Source organism: Onychomys torridus, chromosome 1, assembly GCF_903995425.1.
Source record: "Onychomys torridus chromosome 1, mOncTor1.1, whole genome shotgun sequence".
Taxonomy (NCBI): domain Eukaryota; kingdom Metazoa; phylum Chordata; class Mammalia; order Rodentia; family Cricetidae; genus Onychomys; species Onychomys torridus.
The window spans coordinates 124,526,773-124,548,965 of record NC_050443.1 but is presented as its reverse complement, the minus strand read 5'-3'; the positions used below and the strand labels follow the sequence as shown (position 1 = coordinate 124,548,965).

The 22,193-nt window shown below is 49.6% G+C and overlaps 1 protein-coding gene across 3 annotated transcripts in view; it reads right to left on the bottom strand.

The window, feature by feature from the left end:
* The window catches only part of Sptbn2 (spectrin beta, non-erythrocytic 2), a 41,586-nt gene that overhangs the window by 15,651 nt on the left and 3,742 nt on the right, over positions 1-22,193 (bottom strand). For all 3 annotated transcript variants that reach the window (XM_036201314.1, XM_036201304.1, XM_036201324.1), the window contains exons 2-15: positions 19,425-19,603; positions 14,213-14,364; positions 13,619-13,792; positions 12,784-12,875; positions 12,562-12,642; positions 12,068-12,183; positions 9,713-9,825; positions 9,395-9,582; positions 6,252-6,369; positions 5,590-5,748; positions 4,979-5,281; positions 3,875-4,028; positions 2,783-3,653; positions 251-388 (exon numbers count right to left, since the gene is read on the bottom strand). In XM_036201314.1, the coding sequence (XP_036057207.1) occupies positions 251-388; positions 2,783-3,653; positions 3,875-4,028; positions 4,979-5,281; positions 5,590-5,748; positions 6,252-6,369; positions 9,395-9,582; positions 9,713-9,825; positions 12,068-12,183; positions 12,562-12,642; positions 12,784-12,875; positions 13,619-13,792; positions 14,213-14,364; positions 19,425-19,581 (2,816 nt within the window). In that variant the 5' untranslated portion in view covers positions 19,582-19,603. The remainder of the gene's footprint in view (positions 1-250; positions 389-2,782; positions 3,654-3,874; positions 4,029-4,978; positions 5,282-5,589; positions 5,749-6,251; positions 6,370-9,394; positions 9,583-9,712; positions 9,826-12,067; positions 12,184-12,561; positions 12,643-12,783; positions 12,876-13,618; positions 13,793-14,212; positions 14,365-19,424; positions 19,604-22,193) is intronic.

Genomic DNA, 22,193 nt, shown 5'->3' with positions numbered 1-22,193 from the left:
TCAGGACCTCTGGAAGAACAGCTAGTGCTCTTAACCTCTGAGCCACCTCTCCAGCCTCCTCTTCTATTTCTTTTATGACTTCTCTTCTCTCAACGTATTCCAATTAGCTTTCTTTCCTCATTTTCAGCCACCCTTCCAGACCCGACCTCATTCTTCTTCCAACTGCCATCTGCACTGCCTAGTAAGTAAATTTGCTTTTTTTTTCTTTTTAGTATTATTCCTTGGGGCTGCCTCCCCACCTCAAGCCCACCTGTGGTTGAGCTGCTGCTGGGTGCCAATGATGCGGTCCTTGCCTGGTGGATTGGCCTTCAGCAACTGCTCAGCAATGTCATTTACAGCAGTAACCCGTGCTGCCAGGGCATTCATTTCAGGCTCCAAAGTCTCAAACCTGAGGCAAGGGAAGAGTAGGTCCTGAATGATATGAGGCAGCAAGGTACCCAGGTAGTTTCCCTTAGATGCCCACAGTGGAATAATCTTTTTGTACACTATGAAGATGTGTCACTCTGGTTGGTTTAATAAAAAGCTGAACAGCCAATAGCAGGATTTCCAGGCGCAGAGGACCCAGGGAAGAAGGGTGGAGACTCCAGGAGACAGAGAGGAAGCAGGATGGGGAGCACAGAGTAAAGGTGACTGAGCCACATAGAGAAGTTATAAGAACTAGTTAGGAACCAGCCTCAGCCAAGGCTGAGCTTTTACAATTAATAATAAGTCTGTGTCATGATTTGGGAGCTGGCTGAGGGACAGAGAAAGACTGGCTACACTTAAGCATGAACCTTCTGCCCCAGCCTCTTAGTCTACAAGGGCCACAGTACCTGCAGGTCAGAGCCCCCAGCTCCCTCAAAACAAGGAGAAAAATGAACCACTGTAGGGTTGCTCAAAAACAGAGAAGATCCAAAGTCAGGAGTACTTTACAGCAAGTCAGACTCAACACCCCGTTCCTCCTGGGGCTCTTACCCCAACCACCTACCCATGCCACATCCTGCTACTACGAGCTAAAAAGAACCAAAAACAAATGTCTAAGCATAAAGATGTGAACTACAATGTCTTCGTGGGCAGGGAGGACCTGACATTTCTGTAAAAGGCCAGGTGAGTAAATACTTTTGCTCTGTGAGTCACAGTCTGAGCCACAGTCCTCAACTAGGCAGGAGGAACACAGCCACAAAGATCCATAAAGGGGAGGGCAGGCTCTGCTCCAATAAAACTTTCATTTACAAAACAAAACAAAACAACTCAGGCAGCAGGCTGGATTTAGCCCAAGGGTTATAGTTTGTCAAGCCCACACTGTAATAGGAGATCTTAAAAACTTAAAAAACATTTACTTACATTTCAAAAGTTCCAGGAAATTTGAAAGTTTGTTAGATTATTTTATGTGATAATGGTATTGAACTTCAATAAAAATGTCCTTTTGGCTGTTCATGGTAGCATGTCTTTAATCCCAGCACTAAGGAGATAGAGGAAGGCAAATCTCTGTGATTCAAGGGCAGCCTGGCTTATATTGCAAATTACAGGATAGCCAGGGCTACATGGTGAGAATCTTTCTCAAAAAAAAAGAAAGACAGAAAAAAGGAGGAGAAAAAGATGCCCGTTCTAAATGACTGTAAGGTTTACTGCTCTTTGGGTACAACCCAGGTTGTTTGCTTGTTTGTTTTTAATATATTGAAATTATATATATATATATATATATATATATATATATATATATATATATATATATATATATATATATATAGTGTGTGTGTGTGTGTGTGTGTGTGTGTGTGTCGTTTACCAGCAGAAACAAGATAAGGTGGTGTCAGAGCCCCTGGAACTGGACTCACAGGCAACTGTGAGACACCTAATGTGGGTGCAGGGAAACAAACTCAGAAAAAGCATCGCTCTTAATTAACCACCGAGCCACAGCTCCAGCCCAGCTATTTTGTGTTTTAAACTTGTTCTTTTAAGTCAGGGTCTTACAATGTATCCCAGGCTGCCCTGGAACTTGCTACACAGCTCACACTAGTCTCAGACTTATAAGAGGCTGTCATAATTTCTTGGATGCTGGCATCACAGGCATACTCCATATCTAGCTTTCAATCACACTATTTTAAGTCCACACATAATGAAATCTGGGAGATGGACACGCAAGGGTTTATTGTGGCATGTTCTCTACTTTTGAGTATGGTTGGGCATGGTGGCACATGTTTGTAATCACAGCATTCAGGGAGCTAAGACAGGAGGATTGTTGCATGTTCACCGAGCCTGGGCTCTAGAGCAAAACCTTGTCTCAATATATTAAAAACAAGACAGGAGAGATGGCTCATTGTTTAAGAGCAATGGTTGCTCTTGCAGAGGACATAGGTTTGGTTCCCAGCACCCACATGGAGGCTCATGTAACCATCAGTAACCCCAGTTTCAGAGGATACATTGAGAGAAGTCATAAAAGGAGTAGAAGAGGTCAGGGCAGTCCAGAGAGGCTGAGGACTATCAGAGAGGGAAGCAAAGAGCAGGGGTGAGCAACTCTCGTCTCAGTACTTCTGACCTCTGCAGGCACAGGCACACAGGTGGTGCACAGACAGACATACAGGCAAAACACTCAAGCACATAAAACACATCTCTGAAAACATACATACTAAAACTAAAACAGAAACAACAACAGAACCCTATAAAAAGATGGTAGTTACGACTCAAAGAATACAGTTAAAGCTTAGAGGGATGTTGCTGGCAGTTTATAGTGGTACTTACATCCCTGCACCAGGCCCCCTGCTCACAGGTGATGCATCTCGAGAAAAATGGCAGGCCTTACCTCTGCTGTACCACCTCCAGGTCCTCCAGGCGCTCAGGTAGGGCCAGCCCATTGAGCCACTGTTCCTTTTCCTCTATCCAGAGCCCACAGGCCCCAGCCTCACTGAGCATGGTATAGAAGGCCAGGGCTGCCTCCAAGGCTCGTGCACGCTCACCCGCCCGGGCCTGCAGCTCCTCATAGTGCTGCTCCAGAGTGGGCACCCTGCCCTGAACTTCAGGTGTATGGCTCAGTGCAGGTGGCAGGGCTGCAGCCTGCTCCCTCAAGGCATCCAGTGTGGGCCGGTGGGCTCGGATCTCCTCCTCAAGGGCCCGGTGCTGCCTGGCCAGAGCCTGTGTGGAGAACTCATCGTGCCCTTCCTCAGGACTGGATACCAGGCGTAGTGCATCCACCAACCAGGCATCCATGTCATTTGCATCTGCCTGGAACTGGTAGAGGCTAGCAGCCTGTGCTAGCCGCTGGGCCCGCTCCTCGGCCAGGGCCTCCAGCCGCTCCCATTGGGCCTGGAGCTCTGCTGCACGGGTTGAGGCTTGGTTGGCTCCAGGGTGGCCCTCGGCAACCAACTGCTGGCCTTGTTCCAGGGTGAGCTTCAGGGGCCCCAGACGGCCACTCATCTCACCCCGAAGGGCTGTGTGCTTGTTGAGCAGGCGGAGGACACCGGTCAGATCGCGGCCTGTCTCAGCCGAGGCCAGGAGGTGCTGCTGCTCCCGCACCCAGGCCTCAGCCTCACCCACTTCCCAGAGGAACCTCCAGAGACGACGTGACTCCTCCAGACGGGCCCTTCGAGTTGCTGCCAACTCACACAGGGCCTCATAGCTCTGCTCCAGAGTGGCCACCCTCTCTGACACCAGCTGTGGGTCACACGGCCTATACTCTGAAAAGAAAAAAGCAAGCCAGAGGTCCAGAGCTTCCGTTGCTCCCTAGCCACCCTCGTCATGAATCACCAGAGCTCACTCTGGTAGGTCTCCCCTTGGGATCTAGCTACCACCATTACCCACCCATCAGTGATCCTGCCCCCAAGTTTTCCCAAGTGACAAGCCTATTCCTTGTTTCCCAGTCCTTCCACATCCAGCTCCCCCACCCCCCAGTTTTCACCTTTCCCTGGGTCACAGAAGCGCAGGGCAGAGGCGCTGACTGCTCGCACCCTCTCAGCCTGCACTGCAATGTCGGCTTCCACAAGTTCATGTAGCTGCAGCAAGTCCTCCACTCCAGCCAGGTGCTTGCCCAGGTCCTGAGACTGCAGCCGGCCCTGCCAGACACACACGGCATGCCAGTGCCCGCCTGAGAACTGTCTAGCACCCTACCATGGCATGCCAAGCTCACTGCATCTCCCTTCCCCCTCCTTAGATAGCTCCATGTTACATCCGGGTGAGCATACCTGCGCACTCTCACACACAGGGACACCCGAGTTCAGTCCCCACACTTGGTTCTTTATCCTCAACTGCCCTCCCATGGAACAGTTTTCTTATTAAATCCTTCTCTGGAATTTTTATTGTGAGTCATCTCAGCTCCAGAATCAAAGATACCCACTAGTGTCACGGTTCTATGCCGGCAGTCTTCGGTATCTCCTCCCAGACCCACCCTCAAGCACACCTCTCCCCTAGAAGATGGCAGCCTGTTTCTCTGCTCCCACTCTTGCAGCCCACAGACCTTCTGCACATAGTAGCCCAAAGGACCTTTTTATAATATGAGGTGGAATCACACCTCTTCCTTTCTTTGAAATCCTTTAAATATTCTGTTTGAATAAAATCCAAATTCCTTGACCAAGCCCGTGGGGCCCTAAAGGAGTCAGCCATAGCCCCGCTTTGTAGCCATTGGTCTACCTTTGCAAGCTCCATGTGCCCCACTTGCAGAGCCCAGAGCTGTAGCCTCGTTACCCCTTCTGACCAGAACCTGCTCTCATCAAGAGTGCTCTGGGCTGGCTCCTTGCCTCAGTTCAAATGTCCTTCTCTTAGAAAGGGGCTTGCTCCAGTGCCCCCAGGCCTTGGAACCGCCTGCTATGGTGTCTATGGTTTTATCAGCCTCTTTGCCCCTAGGCTGGGAGCCCCGCAGGGCCATGTGTCCTTTTGTCCTCAGAACTAGGAGGGCTGGCTCTGCATTAGTACATGCCATAAAGAGATGGGCTGAGGGGGTGAGTGAGGTAGACAGCCACACCTCAGGACTCCCAGCCGGCTGAGTCATGCCACAAATGGCCATTACCTTCATCTCTGCCATCCAGTCCATGAGGTAGAGCAGGTCCTGAAACACTTTCTGCAGCTCCAGGTTTAGAAGAAGCCGCTCACGGCGGGCAGCCACCATCTGCCGTAAGAAGTCCCAGAGCCTGGCTACATTGTGCTGCCGCGCTGCAATGCGTTTAATGTCATGGTAGTGCTCAGCAGCCAGTTCTGCAGCCACGGCGTCCACTGCCTGGACCCGGCCACTGTAGGCCACAATGTCCGTCTCGATGGCTTCGTGCTTCCGTACTGCAGCCTCCACTGCAGCCAGCTCCAGCCCAAAGTTGTCCTGCGGAGGAGGCAGGGAGGGCAAGGTTGGGAACCCAGGGGCAGCACCTCTGCTTGCTCCTTCTGTCCCCCAGAGCATGCTGGCGGCCAGATGCCCCCTTTAGGTAGCAGCTCTCTGTTCCCTCTGGCTCACCTCAGCTTGCCTCACTGTCTTTTCTCCTGGGTAAGCCTTGGGCCCCCACATCCCCAGTTTCTTGCATGACAGACACTGTGTTTTATCATCTTCCTGCCCTGCAGGAATCCCTACTGGTACTGCCTCTCTCCCATTTCTCCCCACCGGCCTGGATGTGCCTGGAACTTGAGTCCTACCTGGGACACGAGGCGCTGGTTCTCACTGAGCCAGGTTTCCCGCATGGCAGCCTTGCGGTCAAAGCGAGCAGCCAGTTGCTCCAGCTTCTCCTGGCGGATCAGCTCCGTGCGCAGGGCCAGCTCTCGCTCATGTTCGGCTTTTTCTAGCCGCTCCCAGGCCTGCGAGGTAGAGATTGGATTAGGACAATGGGACCAGGGTAGAGGTCAGCAGGGCCCGGGCCCAGGTGAGTACCACAGAAACTTGGTCTAGTGGGTTCATGGAATGGGATCAGTGAGGCACCTGTGCCTGAAAATATGAGAAAAAGGGAGAGGTGCCAGGCACATTGTGAACCCACATAATAACTGGGTATTATGCATTATGTTTGCGTCTGGATGAGAGATGAGGTCATCTATGGAAAACGCCTGCTTTGTCTGCAGTGGTGGGACTCTGTGGGTAAACCTTAGTTTACCTGAATTAGTCTAATTCTGTTTTTGAAAAACATAAAGCAGAAGCAGAGATGGTGAAATGGGGGCATGTTGAAGAAGACAAGAGACTTGAGGTCTGACTTATTTACAGAGTAAGTGGGCAGAGACCACAATCATGAGAGGCTCCAGAGTCATGTCTGAGAGTGTGGGTAGTGGGTATCAGGGCCTGGCGGGGTCAAGAAGGGGGAAGCATGGACCTTGTTGATGTCAGAGATGAGCCGGCCTTCACGCGGCGTGTAGACTTTCTGGTTGTTGGCCCGCAGCTTGCTCTGGATGGTGAAGAGCAACACCTCCAAGTTTCCTTTCTCTGTGAACCTGAAGCAGAAACCAAGTCAAGAGTAGAGGCAAAGACCAAAAGGGGCCCAAAACCTTGGCTCTACACCACAGAATACTCATGCTGCTTTTCTTCTTGCAAATAGTGTTTTGTGTGAACGCCAAAAATACTAGCAAGTAAACCAAAAGGACATACTTCGGTTTTCCTCTTCCTTTTTTCTAGGGAACTCGTGTGTGTGCGTGTGTGTGTGTGTGTGTGTGTGTGTGTGCGCGCGCGCGCGTGCGTGTGTGTATAAATGTATATGTATGTATGTATGTGTGTGCATTTGTGCGTGCGTGTGTGTGTGTGTGTGCGTGTGCATAAATGTATATGTATGTATGTGTGTGTGTGCGTGTGTGTGTGTGCGCGTGTGTGTGCGTGCGTGCGTGCGTGTGTATAAATGTATATGTGTGTATGTGTGTATGTGTGTGTGCGCGTGTGTGCGTATAAATGTATATGTATGTATGTATTGTGTGTGTGCGTGTGTGTATAAATGTATATGTATGTATGTATGTATGTGTGTGTGTGTGCGTGTGTGTGTGTGCGTGTGTGCGTGCGTGTGTGTGTGTATAAATGTATATGTATGTATGTGTGTGTGTGCGAGTGTGTGTGTATAAATGTATATGTATGTATGTATGTGTGTGTGCGTGTGTGTGTATAAATGTATATGTATGTATGTGTGTGTATAAATGTATATGTATGTATGTGTGTGTGTGTGTGCGTGCGTGTGTGTATAAATGTATATGTATGTGTGTGTGTATAAATGTATATGTATGTATGTGTGTGTATAAATGTATATGTATGTATGTGTGTGTATATAAATGTATATGTATGTGTGTGTGTGTATAAATGTGTGTGTGTGTGTGTGTGTGTGTATAAAGATTCATTTATTATGTATACAAATGTTATACTTGCATGCATGCAAGCAGGCCAGAAGAGGGCACCAGACCCAACTTAACTACAGATGGTTGTGAGCCACCATGTGGTTACTGGAAATTGAACTCAGGACCCTGGAAGAGCAGGCCACTGCTCTTAACCTCTGAGCTATCTCTCCAGTCCCCAGGAACTCAGTATATTGACTGGGTTAGCTTTGAACTCACAGATCCGCTTGCCTCTGCCTCCTGGGGGCTGGGATTAAAGGTGTGTGCCACCATGCCAGACCCTCACCTTGTTTTTCCTTTTTCTTTTCTTTTCTTTTCTTTTCTTTTCTTTCCTTCCTTCCTTCCTTCCTTCCTTCCTTCCTTCCTTTCTTTCTTTGAGACTGGGTCTTGCTATGTAGCTCAGGATAGCCTTGAACTCATAATCTTCCTGCCTTAGCCTTTAGAGACCTGGGGTTACAGGCGTGCATCACTATGCTTGGCCCAAGAACATTTTTTTATTTTTCTTACTATCTATTTATTTATTTATTTACTAACTGCAGCACTGGAGGTGGGACCCAGGACCTCATACATACTAAGCAAATTCTCTACCACTGAACTACATCTCCACCTCTTTAAGAAAACTTTCTGCCAGCACCCTGGAGGCAGAAACAGGTGGATCTCTGTGAGTTCCAGGCCAGCTTAGTCTACAGAGTGAGTTCTAGGACAGCCAGGGCTACAGAGAAGCCCTGTCTCAAAAAAAGAAAAAAGAAAAAAAAGAAAAAATCTTTCTGTTTTATCACAGGTCTCATAAAATTACCTAGGCTAGCTTTGAACTTGAGCTTGTGATTATCCATCCTGTCTCATCTTTCTGAAGTCTGGATTATAAATCTGCAACTCCAAGACCAGCAGAAACATCATTTTAAAGTAACCAAAAGCTCCACAGACGTGGTGACTGTTGCTACCCATGGAAGTGCAGGTTCCTTCCTTGCACCATGGGGAGCTAGTGTAAACAGAGCTCAGGGATCCACAGCGCAGCAGCTGTAATCAAGACCTTGGCTCTCAGGACTTCCCAGCGTTAGCATATGGTAACTTCTCATTGTCTACATCCTCTTACCCCTGTTTTCCAGATAAGAACACTTAACACAGACAAGCTATATAAGTTGTCCAACACAACTGCTGAGTGGAAGAGCCAGGATTTGAACCAGGCACCTTAAACTTGGGTGCTTACCACTTTGTCCACTGTGGCTTACAACGAACTCTTGTAGCCCACTTCTTCAACTACGACAATCTTTTTATGTCAAACTCATTTTGAGGGATACTATTTTCAGTGGTTGCTTCATGACATTATCATTATTTTACAAAGGTCATGTTGAGGAGTGTCCTTGAGATTACATCTTTGTTGAATGCCCAGAAAAGGATTTTCCAGGCAAAGGGTACCTCCCACCTTTCCCTGGGCTGCATAGAATAGTTGTCTTCTAGATGAATATTAGTTTTGGAGTTCACATATTAACTCCATCTCCCTCTCCCTCCCTCCCTCCCTCTCTCCCTCCCCCCCCCCCAAGTATGTGCCATAGAGAATTGTTAACAGCAATCCTACACATGAAGGAATGAATGCTAACTGCTTCTGTGATGCTCATTCTACATCAGCCACATCATCCCGCCAGCTGCTGACTGCCTGTCAGGTCCAGTCCTGTTTGTTCCCACACTGAGACTACAGTGCTGCATGACCCCAACCAGGACTTTTTTCTTTCTTCAGGCAGGGTCTTAACTCTGATACTCAGGTTGGAACTCAATATGGTTGCCCTCAGAACTCACGGCAATCTTCCTGCCTCAGATGTCCAGAAACTGGGATTTGCAGGTACGAGCCACCACAGCTGGCTTGCAACCAGTAATTTTATCTGATGGAGTGCACTGACTTGACATGCCATGGCAATCATTCTTCCGTGGCATGCGTTTTAAAAATGGCTAGTCATTAGAAAATGTGTTTTGGAACAACTGCACTGTTTGGATGCTTCCAGCACTTTGAGCTGAGGGAAATGAGCCTTGGCTGCATTTCTGTACTGCCAAATGTCCCTCCCAAAAGGCCACCCTCATTTAGGCTCTCTCTCAAGTGAGCACAGCTCTGGGCAGGCATGCTCTGGCAGGGTGGGGCCCAGGAGACACCTACTTGGGTGGCTTCTCCACAGTGCGGTAGGAGTTGAAAGACTGCAGCTGGTTCTGGACTCCGTTCAGGGAGTTGGCCAGTTGCCTGTCATTGAGGGTCACAATCGTTTGTTCAATCCACTGCAGCAGCTCAGAGGCCAGGGACTCGTATTTCTCTACCAGATGTTCTGCCTCCATGGCATGGTCCAGGACCTGTGGGACAGGAGACAGGTAAGTGGGTGTCCTACCCAGTGCTATAGCTCTACCCTGCCCTGTTTTAGGGAGTAAGACCGAAGGCAGGCCTCCTCTGGCCCTTACGCCTGCTGTCTCACAATAAGGGTACCTTGCCGATTCTCTTGCCTTCCACAGCCAGGGCCTTCATCTTGGAGAAGTAGTGGTAATAAGTGGCCACGTAGGTGATGATCGACTTCTCATCGGGTTGATCCACATTCACGTCTGAGGAAGAGGACCATCTCAGGTGAGGCGGACATCAGAACCTGCTTCCCTTCCAGAAGGAGGCCTAAAATCTAACTGACTCACCTCATGCTGGGGCCCCCGCCCTCCAATGCTAACACATCTTTTTCAGATCTTCTAGCGCAGTGGTTCTCAACCCTCCTGATGCTGCGACCCTTTCAGTACAGCTCCTCATGCTGTGGAGACCCCAGCCACACAGCTAGTTTCGTTTCTACTCCAGAACTGTAGCAACTATAATTCTGCTGTTATGAATCATTATGTGGATATCTGATGTGCAACCCCTGTGAAGGGATTGTTCAACACCCCTCCCCAAAGGAGTCATGACCCACAAGTTGAGAACAACTCAATTATTCCAACTTTCTCTTAGGTATGGGAAGGGCCTGCCAAGCAGAGGGGGAGAAATCCAGAAGCCCTGGAGACTTTTTACTCAGTGTATGTGATACACATTAAAGCAAGCAAAGAAACAGCATCCCACCTGGTGGACCACGGTCCCCAGAGGCTAGAAAAATGTCTACAATGTCAATGGACTGAGCGACAGAAACTATAAGCTAAGCCTCTTGAACCTGGGTGCACTATAACAGGACAGATACCAGCTCTTTGTATCATCTCGGGGCATGGTCACTGCTGTTGTTTCCAATCTGGTTTCTAAAGTTCAGCCAAGGGTAGATCCAAGAAGGTAAATATCCCTCAAACCAAGCCTTCCCTCCACACAACCACAGCTGACAATGACTTGTGGATCCCTGGGCCATCTGACTTAGGCCACACTAGTCCTCAAAAGTTCCTCACACTACTCAGAACCTTCAGGAAACACCATGGCAAGCTGGAACTCCTGAAGTCATCTTAGTCAAGTCCACAGGAGCCTTCACTTTAGTCCCGTGTCCTGCAGAATAGCCATGCTTTGCAAATGTTTTCCAAGGAACTTTGCACTTAGCCTGCTTCTGTCTCTAAGTAGCCCAGACACTCTGAATGACAGCTGAATGACATGCTTGTCATCCTCCACTAAGAGGGCTACCAGCGGGATGGAAATCAGGGAGAGAGAATCAAACCAGCCAGACAAGCTAAGAAGGAATGGTTCCAACGTGGACTCTTGGTCTGGCTCTCCTCCCTTTTCTGGCTGCACCCAGATTACTCTGCCCTGCAGAGGCAGAGGAGGAAACAGGCTCTAGAGCTGGGCTGAACCTGACTCGCAGCTGTACCAGGTCTATGACCTTCAGCAGGTCACCTGATCTTTAAAGGTCCCATCTCTTCCGTAAACTGAGGATAATAACGGCAAAGGGATGTTGGTAGGACAAGTAAGGTATGTCAAGTGTAGTGCAGCACCAGGAACAAAGAGCCCAGTGGCCCTAACTGACCATAGAACAGTGGGAGGCAGTCAGCAGGGACAATTGACCATGGCTAGTTCTTGGTGAGAACCAAAGGTTGCACAGCTTAACTAAAACCGTAGACTTTTATAATAAATCAGAGATCATGTGAACCAGAGTTCTCTTATTTTTAAATGTTTTTTTTTTTTTTGTGGTGCTAGAATGTGCACAATGACCTCTGAGTTTCATTCCCAGCTCTGGTCTTTGCATTTTGGAGATGAGGAAACTAAGCCAGGCTAAGTGATCGCCTCTAAATCATACAGGTGCTCTGGGCTGAAAGAACCTACAGCCCAGAGCTCTCTCTGAGGCAGGGCTCCCCTTTTTCATACAAACTGTGTTTGTTCTGAGGTAGTCTCTTGCAGCACAGGCTACCCTCAAACTTGCTATATAGGAAGGCTGGCCTTAAATTCCTAACCCTAGCCAGATGATGGTGGTGCACACCTTTAATCCCAGCATTCAGGAGGCAGAGCCAGGTGGATCTCTATGAGTTCGAGGCCAGCCTGGTCTACAGAGCAAGATCCAGGACAGGCACCAAGACTACACAGAGAAACCGTCTTGGGGGGTGTGTGTGTGACAAAACCCTAAGCTTATGCCTTTGCCTGCCAAGTATTGGGATTGTAAGCATAAGCCAGCTCACAGGTACCTTCTTTCTTCTTTTTTTGAGACACAACTTTTCTTACCATAAAAGTTATCCTTTAAAAGTATACAGTTCAGCAGCTTGGAGTGTATTCACAAGGTTGTGGAAATCACTGCTACCACCTAATTCCAGAACTTCTGAATCCCTCCACTGCTGCTGGTTCTCCCTGGCAACCACCAATTTGCCTCTGTCTTCCCTACACCTGTTTTGCAGCGCTCTGGCCCACCTTCAGGATCCAGGAGCTTGGTCAGGCCGAGTTCCTTTTCAGCCAGATTGAAAGCATTCTGCAGATTGTAGTGTGCATTACACTTCTTCAGGGACTCAAAATCCAGCAGGTCTGGCCTGGGGGTCGGGGAGAACAACACAGAATACATCAAAAGCATGCCAGAGCCTAAAGAAAAAAATGTAAATTCATTCCTGGTTAGAAATACCCCAAGCCCACTCCTGGTATAGCATCCTACTTCCTGGCTCCTCTCCCACGTCCTTTTTTCCTTCCTTCTTTTGGAGACAGGGTCTCTTCTTATGTAGCCTTGACTGGCTTGGAACTCACTTCGAGACCAGACTGGCCTTGAATTTGCTGTTCTGCTTCTGCCTCCCAAAGACTGGGATTTCCCTGCATTTCTTCCCTCTACAGCTACACTACAACTCAGCCACTCTCCTGGCCTCTGCTGTGTGCTCCTGGGTCACCAACTCATGTGTTCCTCAAACCTGTCTTCTCACCGGTGTTTGTGCACAATGGCATTGAAGGCCAGCCCATCTCTCCAACTGGTGGTAAAGTTGTGCACATTGACATTGGGATACCTGCAAAGAAAGACCAGGAAAAAAACAGTGAGTGCTTCAGAGCCCTGGTCTGCGCAATACCAGGCCAACAGGCAGGTTGTGAACCTGAGAGTCCATCTCAGTGTGGCCAACCCCTACGGCCATGCTCCTGGGCCACCTCACCCTGCGGTCTTCATCTGGCACCACAGCAGCAGAGCGTCCTTGGCTGACTTCTTCTCTTTGTTGTCTTCTGTCTCCACACTGATGTCTTGGATCTAAGAAAGCAGCAAATAGGCGTAACTCCCCAGTGGTGCTTTGGTGATACCAGACACTCAGAGAAAGTCACGGAAAACTGATTTTTAGGAATGCCATGTGATGGGACAGAAGCTGAGCCCTTCTCTCCTAGGCTAGTGACACACATTATCAGGTTCAGAGATTTTGACGAAGGACATCAGTGGAGTGGAAGTGCCTACGAGTGAAGGGGGCTGGTTCCTCCACGTGAAGAGTGTGAGCAGGTGAATGAGTGTTTTCTGAGAGCTGAGAGAGAGAGGTCAACTGGGGAATGACAGGCACAGTTAGAGGAGCTGGGATGACAGGGTATAACATGGAAAGTGACAAGACACCCCATCACCTGCACATCTGGATATGCTTCAATGCAAACTGCTCTAGAAAGTTCCATATGCTGTTTTTAAACGTATTTATTATTATTTTATTTTTTATGTGTATGGGTATTTTGCCTGTGTGTTTGTCTGTGCACCATGTGTGTGCCTGGTGCTCTCAGAGGCCAAAAGAGGGCATCAAATCCCCTAGAACTAGAGTCATAAGTGATTGTGAGCTGCATATGGGTGCTGGGAATTGAACCCAGGTCCTCTGGAAGAGCAGCCATTACAGTGCTTCTAACTCCTGGACCATCTCCCCAGCCCCTCAATTTCTGTATTTATCTTGTCACGGACAATCGGTAACGGGTAGAGTACTGGTTGGTGTACAGCTCACACCTTGGCTAACACCTGGAGGATACCTGGAATCGAAGGATGATGGTCCACACTAGCCCAAGGGTCAGGCGGTGGTTTCCATCCACAATGTCATGGGAGCCCATGTTTTCCAGGTGAACTTTCTGCTCCTTCAGGAACTGCAGGGCTTTATCCACATTCTCCAGGCAGTGGATCCGCATCCGGCCCTTTGTGGGCTTTGGCTATGGGTGGTGAAGGGTACAGTGACATGGGACCATGGCTTTCTTTCTTCCTGAGTTTCTCAGCGACCTGCCCCATACCTCCCATGATCCCCTGTGGGAACACAGGTCCAGCCATAGGGCCAGGCCAGAGGTCATGGAGCCCAAGCAAGGTTACAGATGAGGCTTGTGCAGATTAAGATTCCCAAGGGAATTAATTACACCCAGAGTGGGTGGGAGAAGAAATGTTTTCAATGGGGCCACTGTTCCTGTCTCTGCAAAGCATGGCTCCCATGTAATCCATGTAGCAAAGCCTCTGGGAATGAGACCATCCTCTAGGCAGAGGAGCCATGGTATTTTGCTCAGCTCTTTATGGCACCCCCTGTGGTTTGTTCTCTTGGCCAGTCTCTGAGGCTCCCTCTTCTGTCCATTATCCCAACTCACCAGGGTCTCTCCCGAGAGCACCTCCAGGAGCCTCAGGAGGTTGCGCCCGTCCCGCAGGTCGCTGTACAGATCTCCCACCCGGCATGTCACCCGGGCCAGGTGGGAGTTCACCCACTTGGTAAAGGTTTTCTTCTGCACGGCTTCTCGTTCATCTGCAGTGGTGACAAGGAGTCATTCCTGTCCTTCAAGGACAGTATGCTTGCTTCTAAACACTAACAGGCATGTGTGGGATGGGATGCCTAAGAGAGTCTAAGTGACAACTGGGATCAGGCAGGGTTAGGGATGTCCAACAGAACAAACAATAATCTAAACAGCTAAGAAATGAACAGGCTGGGATGAGCTCGTGAGCAAAGGAAAGGATAAGAAGAGCAAGATAAAGCCAGGTGCAGCGGCTCACACCTTTAATCTCAGGTTCGAGGCCAGCCTGGTCTACAGAGAATTCCAGGACAGCCAGGCTACACACAGAAACCCTGGGGGGGGGGGGGGGCGGGGCGGCAGGGGGACACCAAACAAACAAGAAAAGAAAAGCAAGACAAGACAAAAAAGGTCTCAAGAAGAAAGGAGAGAAGAAACTGCCCAGGGAGGGCTGGGCTAGGCTTCATGCTGTAACAGTGATAAAACACTAGACAACTTACTCAATGCCTCAGTTTCTCCACTTGTAGGATGAGCATATTCCTATTTTATTGGGTCACTATAGCAATTAAATGAGCTACTGGGTATGATATATCTAGTGGTTGTCCAGTGGGATGTGGCTCCCTCTTGGGGAGCTTTGATAAAGGCAGGCTCCCCTTCTCCTTTAGATGTGGACAAGGAAGGTGTGCCTGTATATATAGCAGATCTCCCAGGTGGTCAGCAACTGGAGCCACAGTGGAGAGGCTGTGTGGGCTTTTAAGGCAGCTCCCTGTTCTGGGTCATGTGCAGCAAAGGTAGGCTACTCTACTCTGAGGCAGCCCTGCAGAGTTGGCTGTAGAGGGTCCAGACCTAGGACACTATTACCTCAAGATTCAGAAATAATTTATAAGAAATAGGGTATAAGAATAATCGGGCATGGTAGTGCAGGCCTTTAATCTTGGGAGGCAGAGGCAGGCCAATCTCTGTGAGTTCCAGACCAGCCAGGGTGGATCTCACCAGTGAGACCCTGTCTCAAACACAAACAGAATCAAATAAACACAAATAAGAACTTCCAAGTTCAAGGAGCGCGGTGCAGGCAGAGTTGAGTGCCAACCTCCAAGAGAGGTGGGCAAAGCCTGGTAGCCTAGTGGGGGGGGGGGCGGGGGAGGCTCCTGACAAGGGACGCTGTCAGGTCCCACAGGGAACTGATGATCACAGGCTTTGTAAATGGAAAGGGACCAAGTGAGCTCTCTACTGTCAACTACTTTGGAGATGAGGATTCCTGCCAGTTGCCCTTAGAAAGCCCATGTGGGGACCCTGCCCAAGTGGTAAGTGTGCAGAGTCATATGTACCTCCATCTCAGCACCAGCACCTCAGAAATTTAGACTCATCCCTTAATTTCACATTCCTGTGCCCCTCCCCCATAAAACAGCCACACACCCAAGGCCATTCCTGACTTCCTCACCTCCAATTCCTGTGCCGATGCCAAACCCGAGGTCCTAATCACCATGTGGGATACCCCCTAGCACTTGTGGTGCCTATGGTGGCTCTGGGCCCCTTTTAGGGTTCCAGGCCCTATATGAGTCGAGGACAGATGAAGTCATCTGGCAATTACTGAATTCAGGGAGACCTCCCTGATACCAGGCATGCTGGCGTGGGACACACAGGTAGACTAAAAGTGGAACCAGTGCCTAGAAAGACCTAGTAAAGCCAGGCACCAAAGTGTAGCATCACAAGACACCCATAACATCCCTAAACACACATACCATGAAATAAACCTATTTGTGCCAAGACAACATTCCTGTTCAGACGTCTATGAGACCTGTGTGTACAAACCCTCTCCTTTGACACATGCTGTCCATTTAATACATATCCCCCCCCCTTCACAGCCATTCAGAAGCCCAGGAAAACACATAAAAGCTCTAGGCCCTAGGCCTCTAGCCCACGCTTCTCTCCTTCCTTAACAAGGCCAGCATGGCCCAACTATGAGGGTGAGCCACGAGGCACCAGGGGGGACTGCTATGGCCTCTCTAGCTGATGACATGAACCCAAAAGCTCCTTCATCCTTAGCACCTTTGCACCCATCAGGGCACCTCAAGGTCACACCCCTTATGCCACCCCCACCTCACCCCCCCCCCCCCCCCCCCCGGTCTCATTCAGCGGGATTCCAGTTGTCTTCAAGCCTGGATTCTCTGGCTATTTACAATGATTTCCCCTAAGTTTCACCACGTTGTCCCTCAACATAAACACTGAGTCCCAGGAAGTGTTAGGCATGGGGTCCTGGGCATGCTAGCTCTTCCTATCCCGGGTCCCCTTTGGCACAGCAGGCTCCCCTCTGCCCAGAGAAACTCACCTTGAAGCTGTTTGAAGCGTCCTTCCAGCACACTGGCATACAGAGCAGGATTGATGAAGGCAGCTGGTGACAGCAGGGCGCCCCCAGGGTTCTGAGACCCCTCCAGAGCCTCATAGTAAAACTCACCAGCCCCGTTCAGGCCATTTCCGTGTACCCTGCCCACTCCGTTCGCACTCATGGTGCCTGCTGCCTCCTACTCAGCCTGTGGCCCAGAGTCCATGCTCCCTGCCAGGGCAGGGCCAAGAGTGTGTGTCCCCTGAGCCTGTGCTGGGGGAATCCAAAGCAAGGCTTCTGTACCTGGTTGGGTGGAGTTGTTTCAAGGATGCGGGGAGTTTCAAGGAGTGGAGAGAAAGTTATGGGATGCCTGAGCTTCAGAGACAGTGAGTAGGACACACCTGGTTGTGGGGAGAGGAGACAGAGGCAGCTCCAGACAAACAGGTCGGACAGTGGCGGGGGAGGGGCAGGCTGCTCAGGAGGCGGAGCCAGTTGGGGCTTGGCCAGGCCCTGCAGGGGCGGAGGAGGGAGTTGCCAGCACCCAGAGACCTGCTCGGCAGGCCACTAGTTGCCCAAGAGTAGGGAAAACCTGCCAGAGAGGCCCCAAAGCAAACTCCGGTTTTCAGAAGGTCTGCGGTGGGAAGACCTCTCTGAGCGTCCCTGGGTGGGCTTGTTTCAGGACATCTGAACTTTGATCTCAGCCCTGAGAGCAGAGAAACACTGGAGATCCTAGAAGAGAAGCCAGGTGTGCTGACTTCTGTGGCCTCCTCTGGGGAGTAAGTATTGTGACTGCCCTCTAGTACCAGCCCGTTTCCTTGCCCACCAAGCTCCTTGGTCAACACCCCAGCTCCCACCCCAGTATTGGACACAGCTATCCACGCCCCTCCTACCTCTTCCTGGCCTTCGGCTTTTGTCACTGGTGCCTACACCTCATCTTTTTTTTTTTTTTTTTTTTTGAGACAGGGTTTCTCTGTGTAGCTTTGCGCCTTTCCTGAAACTCACTCTGTAGTCCAGGCTGGCCTCAAACTCACAGAGATCCGCCTGCCTCTGCCTCCCGAGAGCTGGGATTAAAGGCATGCACCACCACTGCCAGGCATGTTCCTCCTCATCTTTAATCATTTAGGATTTATTTGGCACCTACTGAGTGAGTGGCACTGTGCAAAGCAAAGCCCATTCAGAGATGCCTCTTCAGGGGTGCCCAGCCTCAAGCAGGGGGTGGGGTGGGGGACAAACACACAAGGAGAGCACTGGGTAGTATGTGCGTGCACATGGTGACTGTCCTGATCGGCACAGGTCTTGTGTGCAGAGTTTGATATTGGGAAGCATGTGTCAAATGCTCAGACATGGTAGCAGTACTACGTGGCATGCTTACAGACATGATGAGAACCCTGAGTAGCACCTGTCATATGAGCTAGACCTGGAAAATTTGCTGGGTAGCATGTAGCATGTGCACATAGATATAATGATCAGTCACACTGGTTGCCATGTGACCTGTACAGACACAGTGGCTGTTCTGGGAAGTATGTATCACTGCAGGTATCATGACGGTTTTAGGTAGCATGTGCACAATGACATCAATGATAGTACCAGAGGGTTCACAAATCTAAAACCAGGGAACCAGGCACACTTCCCCATACCCCACATTTCCTGTCTTCCTGCACTACTGAAATACCAATATGAGTATTTCATCAGCCAGTCCTTCAGGCCCAGCCAGTGAGATGCCAGGAGAAAGTGACCCATGAACCCCACAAGCTGTAACCATTTTCTGGTGCTGGACTGGCTGAGTCTCATTTCCTGGGCAAGCTTTTAAACACCATGAGTTCTGAACTATATGTCTAAAGGTTCTGGACTTCCTTTTTCTTGAGAACCTGTATTTGTAAAAATCATCAAGGCCTCCAGATCTCTTCCACCCCACCAGGCGATCACTCCTTAAGTGGAAGTAATCTCTCAGACTAGAACTGGCTAGGCCATGGGCAGGTCAGTAGCTATGAAGAGGGTGGGATGAATGTGGAAAGCAGATTGGGTGGGTGGCCTTAGGGTGTGTGGGTGACTCAATCCCCAAACAGCCACTGGCTGGTGGTGGCAGGTGACAGCTGCCCTCTTGTTGCCATGACCACCACCCCCCCCCCAAACGCAGAGAGGCCTGTCAGACTGGTTTGTTTGTGCCCAGCACAGCCAAGGGGAGAGCCCTGGCCATAGGGGAAGGCAGGGGCGGAGGTGGGGTGGGCGGAGAGCAAACCCCGGGAGGATGGGAGGGCTGCGGAGAGAACAGGTAACTAAGATAATAGGAGTAACAGGCAGCAGGAAAGACAGGTGGAGAGGGTGCCGGGAAGATAACAGGCCAGACGGGAACAGGTGTGGGAAATGACAGTGGAAAGGGGATGGCACATTGGGAGGGAGGGTGGGGACAGAAATGTAGAGTAGAAAGGCAAAGGGCAGTAGGGACAGACACCTGACTCAGTCGGGGCTTAGGTCATGAAAGTAAGCTCATCCATGCAGCAGGGCACCTCCAGGGATAAAGTGGGTGGCATCTCTAGACTAGGGGACGAGGAAGCCAAGGAATGCTCTACATTGCAGGGAGTTTGACCTTGAAGCTGGGTTTGGGGACCAGGGGGTCTGTACCTGCTGCTTCAGAGCAGCAGCTAAGAAAATGAAGTCAGTCTTCCCATAAAGACAGAAGATTCTCCCTTCGAAGCTCATAAACCCACCTCCACCAATCTCATCACCTCCCTGCCCCTCTCTGCCTTTCCTTACCTGCTAGGGCCTTAATTCTGGACCTCTCGAAGAGGCGGGCTGAGCTGCTGTCATTGTCCCAATCTGAGTCAGGCAGGTCCCAGCGGTTGTTGATGTCACTATACTGGCCCTGGATCTCCAAGCTGTCGAAGTCTGTGGGTGACAGAGTGCTGCTCATGGTGGTGGGTGGCTTCCTGTTCCTACAAGAAGACGTGGCTGGTGAAGAGCGCCTTGAGGATGTCACTCATCATACCCTTCTTCTTTCAGTTTGTTTGTGGTTTTCTTTACCTTTTTCTTTTTTTTCCTTTTCTTTTTTTCTAGGCTGGGTTTCTCTGTGTAACAGCCCTGGCTGTCCTGGAACTTACTTTGTAGACCAGGCTGGCCTCGAACTCACAGAGATCCTCTTGAGTACTGGGATCAAAGGTGTGCACCACCACTGCCAGGCAAGTACTAGCTTTTGAAGCAAGGTTCATTTTTATTTTTTAAAAAGAGGATCTTAGTCAGGCGGTTGTGGTAGACACCTTTGATCCCAGCACTCGGGAGGCAGAGGCAGGAGCATCTCTGTGAGTTCAAGGCCAGCCTGGGCTACAGAGCGAGATCCAGGACAGCCAAGGCTACTCGGAGAAACTCTGTCTTGAAAAAGGCTTTTAAAATTTTGTTTTATGGCTATGGATATTTTGATGCATGTATGTATGTGTACCATATGTTTGCCTGGTACCCAGAGAGGGCAGAAAAGGATTCTGAATTCCCTGGAATTGGAGTTACAGATAGTTGTAAGCTGTGTGGGTGCTGGGAATTGAACCTGGGTCCTCTGAAAGGAATACCACTGTTTTTAACCACTGAGCCATCTTTCCACCACCACCCCCAACTCTCCACCATAGCTTCTGGTACAGAGAACATTGGCATCTCCCCTGACCATCCTGGGGCCCTCCAGCAGCCCTGAGGGACCAGCACTCATCCCAGCCTTCTATGGCCTAGACTATGGTATCTGGACCATGTACACTTGCCAATACTGTTTATGACCTTAACTTAAGCAAACACACTCTGTCCTCAAATGAGCTTCAGATTAGCTGCTGGGAAGTTGTTTTTTTTTTTTTTTTTTTTTAAGTCTGTAAGGTCCAAAGTTCTGGTGTAAAACAACATTTACTAGCCACTCAAAGGAATAGGTGGTAGAGAATTATAACTTTAACAGAACGCTAAATCCCACAGTTTTTTATTTTCCTAATATCTCTTCAACACATGACAGTTTAAAGTCATGAACTACTCCATCTGGGTGGTGGTAACACACACCTTTAATCCCAGTACTCAGAAGGCTAAAACCGGAGGATCTCTGTGAGTGCGAGGCCAGCCTGGTCTACAGAGTGAGTTCCAGGACAGCCAAGGCTGCTACACAGAGAAACCCTGTCTCAGGAAAAAAAAAAAAAAAAAAAAAAAAAAAAAAAAAGCCAACCTGATCTGGGAAGGAAGGAGGTAAGGAGAACTCTTATGGCTTGGGGAAGGTGGTGAGACTGTAGGTGGGAAGGATCATGTGTTCACATGGGCACACAAAGGCAGAATTTAGCTACCGTCATTTGCTGGTTCCGAAGAGCTGAACACGGCCCTCTTTAGGGGCAGGGCTGCCCCAGTGTTTTCCTGGGAGTAACATGAAGGTGTGTTCGTCTTTCCTTTGAGTTACTGCTATAAAACACTCTGAGAATTTATTTGGCTTATGCTTTCAAGTCGCACACAGTCCATCACTGAGGGACATCAGGGCAGTAACTCAAGCAGAAGCAGCGGAGACCACAGAAGAATGTCCTGCTAGCTGGCTTCCTTTTAGGGACATGCTTAGTTGGCTTTTTTTTTTTTTAAAAAATACACCCCAGGACCACCTGCTCAGGGAATGGTGCTGCCCTTAGTGGACTGGAGCCTCTCACATCAATTAACTCAATTAACAATCCAGACGGTCCCCCACAGACATGCCCACAGGCCAATCTCCTCTGGACAATTCATTAGTGGGGACTTTGCTCTCAGATGGCTCTAGCCTTCATCACATTGACAGTTAAAAGCTAGCTAGGCCAAGCTGTGAAGAACAGAGGTCTCCAGTTCCTAGATTTGGTCCTTCATTACCCTATAGATGGGCAAGGAGTTTTGCTTTCCACTAGGCCTAGGACTTTTTTCCCATCATTTCCCACCAACAGAGTCCCTGGATTTGCTCTGTAAATATTTATATAAAACTAAATTGTAGGGCAGAGTTGAATCACTGTGAGCAAAGAACACTATAAACCAGGCACAACCTGAACCAGCCCCCCACACTTTTGGTTCCGAACGGAAAATAGTCTGACTCAGAAGCATTGGCCTTGGCCCTACTCTGTGTTTGGAATTAAAATCTCTTAACCAGCCGCAACTCTCAGTTCAGCTGAAGGAAGGGTGTGAGAACCCAAACAATCTCTCCACAGACCATTCAGCAAAAGCAATCCCATTCGACACCCAGTTTCCCGCTCGTTAGTTTATTATACCATTTTCCTTTTATAGGAAGAACCCCACTACAAGCCCCATCTCTGTGCCTTGACAGTCGTTTCTAAGCGTTCTAGGTCTGGACCCCCGCCCCACCCCCATCGTCTTGTACAATATGTTTTCTGTGTTCCCACAGCTGCCAGCTCCAGGGTCTTTCGGTTTCTGCTTGAGAGTTCCCTACCTAGATCACCCCTTACACATGACTTCCAGCAAACCCCCAGCCATGTGACTGTCATCCCCCTTCAATGGAGAATCCTCAATTTTATTCTCCTCCAAGGATTCCTGAACTCTGGCAGA